At 34.6% G+C, this 12,200-nt stretch overlaps 1 protein-coding gene across 3 annotated transcripts in view; it reads left to right on the forward strand.

The window, feature by feature from the left end:
- Erbb4 (erb-b2 receptor tyrosine kinase 4) overlaps window positions 1–12,200 on the forward strand; it is a 1,095,063-nt gene that overhangs the window by 721,826 nt on the left and 361,037 nt on the right. For all 3 annotated transcript variants that reach the window (XM_055616306.1, XM_055616307.1, XM_055616305.1), the window contains exon 4: window positions 5,710–5,844. In XM_055616306.1, coding sequence (XP_055472281.1) covers window positions 5,710–5,844 — 135 coding nt within the window. The remainder of the gene's footprint in view (window positions 1–5,709; window positions 5,845–12,200) is intronic.

The raw sequence follows: 12,200 nt of genomic DNA on the forward strand, positions 1-12,200 counted from the left end.
GACAAAACAAAAGTAATTCTAGACTTAACACAGGCTCACATAAAATGACATATAAGTTATTTATGGAAAAAGCTAACTTTCATCACTAATTTTACTAAATCACCATGCAAATTACTAGTAGAAGTGATAGCAGAAGTTAAATGATTAATATTTTCATAAAATTACATGCCTTGAGTTCATGTTAGAAATAGTTCCCATTCCCCTTATTAGGGAAACCCACTTGGTTACTGAGCTACCATGGGCTACCTCCGAGCAGGGGTTCTAAGTTATGTCCATACTTACATGGTCCTTTGTTGGAGAAACAGTCTCATAGAGGGGCCCCGTGCTCTGATATATTTTGTTTTTGTGGAGCTCCTGTCCTCTCCAGGTCATATTAACTCTACCTCCCCCCCGCCAAGGGAAAGAACACTCTTGCTAGGCCACAGAAGAGGACATGGCAGGCAGGCCTGAAGATACCTGATAAGCTAGGGTCAGATGGAAGGGGAGGAGGACCTCCCCTAGCAGTGGACTTGGAAAGGGGAAGGGAGGAGATGAGGGAGGAAGGGTGGGGTTGGGAGGGAATGAAGGAGGAGGCTATGGCTGGGATACAAAGTAAATAACCTGTGATTAATATAAAAAATAAAAAATAATTAAAAAACTACATGCCTTAAGTTTGTTTCATATAAGCAAAGGTGTTCATTGGGCAAAGACTACCCAGGAATAGATACTACAAAGACAGTTGTGAACCAAAGTTCTTAAATCCTGAAGCTTAGTCCACTTATATTTAAGTTTAAAATAGTGTTATATACATGTTTTTTAAGTTAAATTCCATAATACAGCATAATGTATTTACTTTCTCTAAGATGATTTATTCCATCCTTTAACTAACCTCTATGTATTTAGTCAGATATGCTTGAAACACAACCATATTTAAATGTTTAGTGGGATTTTTCATAAATGAATAATACTTTAATTTTTACAGAATGACATTTTATATTTATGAATAAGCATTCTGCTTTGTGAAATTGATGGAAATATTTTCATACAATATATCAAGAAAGTTTGTATAAGCATTTCCCTTGACAATTGATAGCCAAGAATCTATGTCTTTCTTAATTTACTATGACATTTTTCCATTTTATATTTATTATTATTTATTTCAATTTATTCAGTTTGTATCCCTGATGCAGCCCGCTGCCTCATCTCTTTCCAGTCCCATTCACCTTCCTTCTCCCCCTATGCTCTTTCCTTAGTCCTTTGATAGGGGAGGTCTTCCCCCTTCTAACTGACCCTAGCCTATCGGGTCTCATCAAGGCTAGCTGCATCCTCTTCCTCTGTGTCCTGGCAAGGCTGCACCCCCAGGGGGAGGTGATCAGAGAGACAGCCACTGAGTTCATGTCAGAGACAGCCCTTGTGCCTCTTACTAGGGAACCCATTTAGAAACTGAGCAGCCTATGGGCTTCCTCTGAGCAGGGGGTCTAGGTCCTCTCCATGCATGGCCCTTGGTTGGAGTATCAGTCTCTACAGAGCCCCCTGGGCCCAAGATTTTTTGGCTCTGTTGTTGTCCTTGTGAAGCTCCTGTCCCCTCCAGGTCTTTCTATCTCCCTCTTCTTCCATAAGGTTTCCTGCACTCTGCTCAAAGTTTGGCTGAGTCTCAGTATCTCCTTCGATACCCTGGTTAGAAGTCTTTCAGAGGTCCTCTGTGGAAGACTCCTATCCTGTTCCTTGTCTTCTCCTACTTCCTATGTCTATCCTGTTTGCCCTTCTGTGTAAGGATTAAGAGCATCTTCCCCAAGGTCCTCCTTATTTTTTAGCTTCTTTAGGACTATAGACTTTTTATGTTTATCCTATATTATATGGCTAATAGCCGCTTATAAGTGAGTATATACCATATGTGTCTTTCTGCTTCTGGATTACCTCACTCAGGATGATCTTTTCTAGTTCCCAACTCTTGCCTGCAAAAAAGGATCTCCTCCCCTATCAGGAGACTTGGAAAGGGACAGGGAGGAAATGAGGGAGGGACATTGGGATTGGGAGGGAATGAGGGAGGGGGCTATGGCTGGGATACAAAGTAAATAACCTGTGATTAATATAAAAATAAAAAATTATTAAAAAAGGCTCTATTGTTATAAAACAGGTGGTTTTTTTCAAATAAATCTTCAATAAAATGAATAAAAAGATTGCTGTTCTGTAAGCTACTAAGATATATTTAAATACAGATGACTTTTTGTGTATTTTACCAGAGTACGATCTTCCTAGATGCCTCGGTTTTTCTAGTAATTATTTGTCTTATCTGATAGTATGTTGAAGCCTTCATAGTCAACCATGGCCCAAACACTAGCTTACTCTTTTGTTAACACATTCTTTTAGGTCCAAGACTGTACTATAGAAATTTCTTACTTGAAAAATAAAACTGATTAAGTATTTTCTCACAAGCAATACTAAGCTAATGGTTTACATTTTTATAAAGTTATAAAACGAAACAAAATTTAAAGTGTATTTAAAAACCATTATAACATTATTTCCTAAAAATATTTTGGTAGACAAGTTTTTTTAAATAGTACATATATTCATTAGTGCATTCCTAGAGATGTCAGTGAACATCTATCTTTTCCAATTTTGGGATTTTGACATTAAAAAGAAAAGAAAATATATATCATAAAGATAAAAAATGTTATTTTACGTAAAACAAAGAAATTATTTGATATATTCAAAGCTGAAATATATAAATCTCCTGATGAGAATTTCTGTAAGATGCTGTTTTTCAGCTCTCTCATGGCAAAATTATCATCCAATTGACCATGATTGTGTATTAATTTGAAATGTTAACCTATATGCTTATAAAATTATTATCTCTTTTCTCTAATGCCTTTCTAAAAAAGAAGACAAGCTCTGAAATGTAATATTTCTAAGAAACAAATGTCAATAATAGCAGTAGATTAATTATGTGGGAGAAAGTAATTTGGTGAGACTATTATTTATTATAATACAATCTGATTCAATTTGAGAATATTCAGAAAGAAAGTAGAATATGGAAAGTATTTTTCCATGTGAATAATTTAAAATGTGACTCCTGATGTGTTTCTTTTCATCATGTTTGAGCTATTACCTTGCTCTTCACATCTTTATTTTTTCCACAGAACTATACCAAATGTAGACTGAAAAAATAACCTTTATTTCCTAGAGAGCAGTCAGAAAACTCTTTCTTTTCACCTAATGAAGAATCATTCTTAGAGCTGAAGAGTATCACCCAGAGTCTCATGAGAAATCTATTGGTATAAGACCTGCACACATTTTCACATAGAAACATAAGACCAAATGTTAATACAGAAAACCATTTTCCAATCCTCACTACATCTCCCATCTGCTCTGAGAAGGTTGGATGGTTAACTCATGAAAAATAATGAAGTAGGTTTTAGAAAAGGAAAGATGAGCTAATTTTTTTGTTTCTTTTTACCTCCTTTTTCAAGAAGGGGAACCAACAGGAAATGAAAAGATTGATGATGAGAATGGGAGTGAGTTTGAAAGTGGAACTCTTTGAAAAATGCAAATTAATCTTGAGCATTTTATATATCCAAAGATTCTTTGGATGTGCCATCAACTGTGCATCCGCAAATACTCCTGTGCTGTTACGTATTCCTTTATTCATTCATTTCACACTGGTTTAAAAGAGCTCTTAAACGTTTAGCTTGGACCAGGCATACAAAAGAGAGGGAATAAGAAGATTAAAAATAGTTTGAAAAACTGTACGAGAAAGATGATTCTCAAGGCTACTAAGGAACATGACTCTCTTTCCACACCATTACACTCTAACTAGTTGGGATTTGTTGCATGGCAGCTGTTGTTTTATCAGGCTTTCACAAAGGACTCATGGAAGATTTTTTTTGGAACAAAAACAAAATTTAACTAATATATAAAATTTGTAGTAAACTTTAGTGTCATAGATTCATTACACATAATGATGGGTTTCATTGCTATTTTATATAAGTATATCATGTACATTGGTTATCTTCATTCTCATTCTCCCTTCATCTCCAAGCACCTTCCATTAATCTCATCTGTTTCCCTTCTTGTCTTCCTAGATAGTATCTAAGCCTCACATAAAAGAGAAAAAAAAATTGAGATTTATCTTCTTGCCTTAGACATCTCATTGAATATCATATTCTCAAGCAGGACTTCCAGCAAATGTCGTAAGTTTGTTCTTCTTCATAGTTGAACAAAGTACCATCTTGTATATACAACACATTTTCTCTATCCATTCATCTCTTGGCATTCACTAGAGAGTCCTCCTTTTCCTTTCCTGTCTTATTCTGCCTTCACCTCAGAGCAGATGTGGTATGACATAGACATCTTGTATAGCAGCTGTACAGCTTCGCACTCTTTTTTTTTTTTTTTTTTTGGTTTGTTTTAAGACAGTTCCTTGTTCGTCTTATTTTGTAATTGTAGTTGAGAACTTTCCAAATTATCATGGAATAAATATGTTTGTATACTGAACTATAGAGTGAAAGTATAATAGATGATAGGCAAGATGGTATTATGTATGTCTAATTAATTTATTTAAAATAGTTTTTTTTTCCAGTGGGAATATTTCTTTTTTTTCTGGATAACTTGAAAGATATCTGAAGGACTATCTGAGTATGTGCTCAAACCCTGTAGATGGGAAATACTTTAGCTAATGATTATTGATTGTGTAATAGGAAATCAAGTAAAAAGTAGCTTTCACAGATTTTTATCTCATTTCCAGGTTCCAGTGCCAACTAGGAATTAAATAATGTCTTGTTTTTAGTTATTCTTAATGATTGACAAAACTATTGATAAAATTTAGATGAAATAGAATATTTTGTAATAGAATAGTTAACTTCACTTTTTACTTTACACTAATTAATAATGTGTGAACTCTAGTAAACATCAAATTGAATTAGTCCTAAGAAAAGCATTTTTGGAAATACGTATCAAAAGTCTTGAGACTTTTCATAGTCTGTGGTTGTGGCATGACATTTTTTGGAAATTTATTTTAATAAAAAATCAAAGAAAAAACAAAATAACAAGAGTTTGATTAAATACTAATTAGTTCATACTCTGAAATATTACATTATTATTAAATGAGATAAAATATTAGTTATCATTCAATAATGTGTAATAGTAAAACAAAGTAGCAGATTAAGAAATATTTCGTATATTGTTATTTCAAATTCATGGCTAAGTCACGGAAAATAAAAATATCTGTCAAAATATTGAGGGTTTTTATGCATTTAAGAATTACTTATAGATTTGGACTGTGCTTTTCAATGTTTTGAGTTTTTTTTTTTTTTACAAAATTATTATTTATTCACTTTGTATCCTAGCTGTAGCCCTCTCCTTTTTCTCCTCCCAATCCCTCCTGCCCTTCCTCTACTCCCCCTATGCTCCTCTCCTGATCCACTGATAAGGGAGGACCTCCTCCCCTTCTATCTGATCCTAGAAATCAAGGTAAACGAATCAATGAAAATCTTTCTAGAAGCAGGCTGGCTCCTAGTATGTGTCTAGTATCAAAAATAATTTGAATAGTGCCGTTCTGGTGGTTAACATTTTTCCTTTATTTATTTATTTATTTACCTATTTATTTATTCAATTATTTATTTATTTATTTATTTATCTATCTATTTATTCATTTATTTATCAATCTATTTATTTATTTATTTTTATTACAGTTTATTCACTTTTTATCCCGATACTTTTTATCTGATACAGAAATTCTAAACGGCGGAGTCTACGTAGACCAGAACAAATTCCTATGTTATGCTGACACCATACACTGGCAAGATATCGTGCGGAACCCATGGCCTTCCAACATGACTCTGGTGTCAACGAACGGAAGCTCCGGATGTGAGTAGCATTATGCCACCATCCTTTTTTCTTTCTAATTTACTTGCGTGTGTTTCTGTTTATCTGTATGTGCGCCATGCTTAATGCTTAGAGGTCAGCAGGCAACTTTGGAAATTAGTTTTCTTCTTCTATCCTGTAGGACGTGGGCATTAAAATCAGGTCATCAAACTTGAGGTCTAGCATGTACCTGATGAAGCACCTCAACAGCCCACATTACCCTCTGTGATGTCTTAGAATATTATAGTAATATTATCAATGTAATGAAGGTATTAATGTGGTGTTACAGTGAACATCTAGTCCCACCTGCCCCTAATGCTATTTTGACATCTGAATCGATTCAAAAGCTCAATAGTTTCTTCCATCGGTTGTATGTCATACAGCAAATTTTTGGCCGACATCATTCTTCTGATTATTCTCTTTCAGAATTCTTAGACCTTAATTTTTTCCTAGTGCCCTATTGGTAATATTTTATAAAAATTCACAATAATGCAACACGAGTCACTACAGACTTTACATACAAGAAACACTTTCACCATATTAATTTTTAATCAGAAATAAACTACTGAATTCTTTATATCTTAAAAATATTATGCTCTTTCTATCTGAGAGGATTTATCAGATCAATAGTGTTTAATATGATGAAATGATAAGCAAATAGTTGCTGAACTATCATTAAACCCTTTGCTGCTGATTCTGTCTGGGATCTCTTTCACTTTTATAAAGCAGGCTTTGAATCATTATCAAGTATTAACCTGGGTTTTAAATTTCTCATCTATTATTATGTATTTCCCACCTGAAATCATAACTGTCTCCACATAGTTCTGTAATTATTTGCAATAGTGCTGATTGTGTTATGACGCTTTTATGGGAAATCAAACTCCAAGGGACAATTATTAAATTTCATGATGGCCTTAATAATATAATGGGGAAATATGAATGTATTTGATCAAAACCGACAGCTGTGTTTTTAATAAAAGGCTAAAACCATTTTTTATGAAAGTAGACTAACATAATTTTCTTGTCATCTTTAACCAGAAATTTGTATGAGATTTTTGTCTTTGTAGCTTTCAAGTTACCTACCAGATAAAATTTCATGTGTAATTCTTTTCTTTTCTTTCTTTCTTCTCTCTTTTTTTAATCTATTTGTGCTAACAGTGGAGATGTGGTTTAGACACGAGTATTATTTTCAGGATGATCCGTAATACGGGCATATTATATTCGGCATATTATACTTGTTGGAGGAGGGAAAGGCCTGCTGAGTCTCATATTGTCAGAATAACTATCCTTTAAGGAATAAAGGAGATCATGTAAGAGGAAAAGTCTGAGACAGAACCAGAGGGAAATCTGCCCACCCCTTAACAGGGTAAAGCAGAAAAAGTCTGTGGGGTTTGCACATCCACAGATGGCATCGCTCTGTGCTGTTCTCTTGGAGGGCTAATTTGGATGGTTGTGCCTATAATTAGGCAACTGTGGCTACACTTTCTGTTTTGCATGCAAAATTTTCAGATGCAAAAATTAAAAATTCAGAATGGGTTCATAATCAGTGGTCCTTTACAGATTAGCCATCGATTTTTGTCAAAATGCTATTACTTACACATCTATAGATGGTAAATCATTCCTTCCACTATATAGTATTAGATCTGAAAATAATGAATTAACTACTGTTTAAATATTACTTTTCTGTACCTTAATCATGCTAAAAAATTTAAAAAAAAACAATACCATATGATCCCACTGATTCTGAACCCATTGATATAGTCCACTTGCAGTAATCATATTTGAAGAAATCAAATATACAGTGTAGCTGCCCAGGACCCAAGGAGAAGAGCAAATGGGAGCTGATTTTTAGCTCATTCATAACTGAAGTTTTTTTTAGATAAAAAAAAGTACTTACACAAAAGTGTGAATATAACTAATATCACTGAAGTACAAAATTTTAAACTGAAAAATCTTCAATTATGAATTGAAATTAAGAATTAAAAGGAAAATAGTAATAGTAATTTAAATTTTTTATTAAAATACGTTCTTCTTTCATAAACCTCCTAACCAAAATTTTTCCTCCTTTCACTCCCCCTGTCCCAAACGGGAAATAAGTACTGGAAATGTAATATGGATATAATTTGCAGTTTCTGTTTTTCACAATATAGTCCACAATTCTTATGTAGTTTGGTTCCTATATTTGTTATTATTGAAAAATAGTTTTAAGAGATAATATTAATGGAGAATATATCTGCCCATGTTCAAAAGCTTCTAAATATGCTCTCAAGTAATTTGAGTGATCTACTGCATTCTAGTTAGGCTTATGTGCTTAACTGCTTTTCTTGTTACCTGTCCTACCAATAGGCATGCTCTATCTCTTTTCAATGAAGTCTAACCACAACTGTGTCCTGATACTATGTGATTGTGACTAACACTAAACAAAAAAAAAAAAGAAAAGAAAAGAAACGAGTGGCTCAGAATTTTCAGTAAGTTTATGCCTATAGTCCAGCTTTATGAGCTGAGTTTTCTAATTTAGAAGTAGTTCCTTTCCTCTATTTGACATGGAAGTTTGTCCATGCTTTAATGTAGTCATCAGGATCATATTCCACACAATTAGTTTTTCCTGAGATTTGATTCCAGACATGAAAGCATGGCTCATCAGATGTAAATCAACAAGTTGTCCATCTCATAAGTAGTCTCAGAGACAAAACAAATATATATATTATCATGTGATCCTGCCATTAAATGCAGAAATACGACATGTGATGAAACACAACATCCCTCCTTAATATAAGACACGGAGGGGATAATGATGGGAGGGGAATACCTCAACATAATATAGGACATCAGTGACAAAATTATAATCAACATCATGATAAATGTAGAAAAACTAAAAGCATTCCCACCATTATTAGGAATAGGAGAAGGACACTTTCTGTTTCTAGTCAGTAATTCAAAATAGTGCTTACAGTCTTAGAGAGATAAGGCAAAAGAAGGAAATAACAGAGTATGTAAGTGATAAAGTACTTTCCTTGTTTTCAGATGATATCTAAAGACCCCACAAGAAGGTCCTTTGAAAGAATTTACCCAACCTTGGATCAAAGCAGATGCTGAGACTCAACGTCAAACTTTGGGCAGAGCTCAGGGAGTCTTATGGAGGAAGAGAGGGGTGGGATTAGAGGGACATGGAAGGGACAGGAGCCCCATAGGAGGCCAACAAAACCAAAAGATCTAAGATCAATGGGCCCTGCAGAGACTGATGCACTGAGGATCATGCATGGAGAGGACCTAGACCCCCTGCTCAAATGTGGCTGATTGGCAGCTCATTTTCCATGTAGATCTCTGAGTAAGGGGAGCAGGGGCTCCCTCTATCATAAACTCAGTTGACTGCTCTCTGATCACTTGCTCCTGACGATGCAGCTTGACAGGCCACAAGAAGAAGATCCAAGCAGTCCTGAAGAAATGTAACAAGCTATGGGCAGAAGGCAATAGTGGAGACCTCCCCCTTTCAGTAGACTAGGGGAAGGGGATAGGGACATAGGTATGGAGGGTGGGGCTTTGGGAGTTGAGGGAGGGAGCTTCAATCGGGATATATATATATTCAATCCTAATATATATATAGAAGCTATCAAAAGATTAAGAAAAGAAAAGCCTCCCATGCTCATGGATTGGTAAAATGAATCAAGTGAAAATGTCCATCTTACCAAAAGCAATCTATTAATCCCATGTAATCCCAATCAATTATTAAGCCTTTATTCAAGAAATGTAAAAAAAAAAAAATCCCAACATTTGTATTACAGGCTCAACACTCCTAGGATATTCAAAGCAATCCTGAACTCTCTCTAAAAATGATTACTAAAAAATATTTGTAAAATATAGTCTATGTACATTTTTATGCTTGGAAAATATTTGAGAGAAATATATTCTTTGTTGACACTGATTTGATGCATAATTGAAATGTAACAAATGGCCTGTTGTACCTATTAAAACAATTTACAATGATACAGACCTACCAGATATATCACGTGGCTTCATTGTCTTCCAGAACCAAATGCCACTGTACCACAGGGTTTTAATGGGAGATTGACATGTGTATAGCACCACTATCAGAAGCAGAATTCCTTCACTCATCATTTCTCTAAACAAGATGCTAAAAACAACTTTCATTGCTGATTTTTATTCTATTTCCAGGGCCTCAGTTTCCTTAATAATCCCCCTCTCCAAACATTGGACACATTTCACATGAAATAATTTCTTGAGCCAGAAGAGAATCAATCCTGAAAACAGAATTGCACTAGATGGATTACAATATCACTCTTGTTACACTGTTGATATTATTTACATGAAATAGATGTAGTATTTTAGTGTTGGACTTTGACATACAATTAAAATGTAATCAAGATGAGTTTAGACAGATCCAACTTATGTAAATGCATATGTGCAATCAAATTACATGATTTTTAGAAATATTTTAAATTCAGATTTTAAATTAGGGAGAAAATGTAAAACAAATTGGAAAGCATAAGTAAATTCACATGAATCCAAGATGTAGCCTTCTGAAAAGGACTGTATAATAGATTTTTCACAAATTTCACGTAATGAAGCATTTTTAATACTTTGAAGGCAGTCTTTTGTAACATGGGTTAACTATAAGATTTCTGTGCTGGAATCTGATTAGAAAGTCCTAGTATGAAACATACACTGCAGGGTTTATATTAATCTGAACACAGTATTTCTATTTCCTCTAAAACTGAACATTAGGCATCATAGTTATCTTTTAATTTAAAATTGTGTTTATCTATTTTGTTTTGAAACAGGGTCTCACCAACCAGGCTAACCCTGAAACTTGTGATTCTCCTGTCCTGAAGAGTACTTTTATTGGCTTTTAAATAATAGTCAACTGTTCGAATGACAAATAGTAAACAAACGATATTAGCTGAATTGATTAACAGATATCTTTGGCGATACTCAACTATTGAGTGTTTTATATCCCCACTAGAAAATGTTATTTGTTCTTATATTTGTGAATTTCCGTACAATTACAACGCTGGAAGAATTAAGATTACAATCAGAAATGACAGGTTAATGAAAACAGTTTGATTTCTTACACAAATAACTACAGGCGGCTGAATAAGGCTGGGATCAGGAAAGTGGGGCCTCTCCAGGAAGGATTGCACCAATCCGTCGTCCTGTGGCACATGAGATAAAGATATTGCAGTCATCCTTGTGATATGATTACAAGTGGACTCAACGAGTTATATCTAGGAATAAATACATGTATATATAAATATATATGTATATACATGCAATAAAATTGATGAAAAAAGGCCATAAATATGAAGGAATGTGAGGAGGGGTATATGGCAGGGTCTTGGAAGGAGGAAAGGGCAAGAAGAAGCTTTGTAATTAATTTACAATCTCAAAAGAAAAAACAGTTATATTTTGTAAAGCAAAAGATTCGTCATGACTGCAAAAAGGACACACTTTGGTTCAAATTAGATATTAATGAATAAAAGGATTTGTCAGGCAACACAAAGTTGATTTTCTTTTAAAAGAAGCACAGGTTTTAGAGAACACCTATGTGGTGTTTTCCAGCAACTGTGTGAACTGAAGGACAGCTACTAGTCAGTGTTATTCTCTTTTGTCCCTTCTGGTTTGTTCGGAGTGTGGGAATAAGTGAGTCTGTCCTGCCCTGTAACCCTTCATCACAGGTTTCATCACTGTGTGCACACCCGTCTTTCTCCAATGAAAGTGACTTCAATGATACAGGAGTATTTCTAGATCCTTCTGTCCCTTTTCCATTCCTTCTAGTTTCTTAGTATTTCCATACAACTTTGAAGGAAAGAAAGCTGCTTACAAATCATCTGAACCTTTAAGTGAAGACACTGGAACAGTCCCCTTTTAGTGATACTTTGAATGTTGTACACATACCGTCCCTCTCATGTTTTGCTAGTTGTTGGCCTGTCTCTAAACCACTTTCTTCCTAGTGTTTTCAGCAGAGATGGTGGGGAGACTGATGGCTACGTGAGAGGGTACAGACAGAGGGGCCTTGGTGGAGTGGAATAAGGAGATCAAGCTGGTAACCTACTAAAGGAGCTTTTGAACTTAGAGTATTGTTCGGAGCTCTATGCAGCTCTTATTTAATTCCCTGCCGGGGAAGAACAAATTATGTTCTATTTAGGGGTGATTCTTTTGCCAATTGTAGGTGCTCTTTTTAAGTAGGGAAGAAAAAAGTGGAGATGAAATTATGCAGTGACATTTCTCTTAAAGTTCTATTTAAAATACAAGTAAAGGAAATATATAAAAGAAATAACAGGAATGAAGAAAAGTGCACAAAAGAAAATCCATCTCAAAAGTAGGTCCTCTGATCTGACACT

Source organism: Psammomys obesus, unplaced genomic scaffold, assembly GCF_907164565.1.
Source record: "Psammomys obesus unplaced genomic scaffold, mPsaObe1.curated_primary_1811, whole genome shotgun sequence".
Taxonomy (NCBI): Eukaryota; Metazoa; Chordata; class Mammalia; order Rodentia; family Muridae; genus Psammomys; species Psammomys obesus.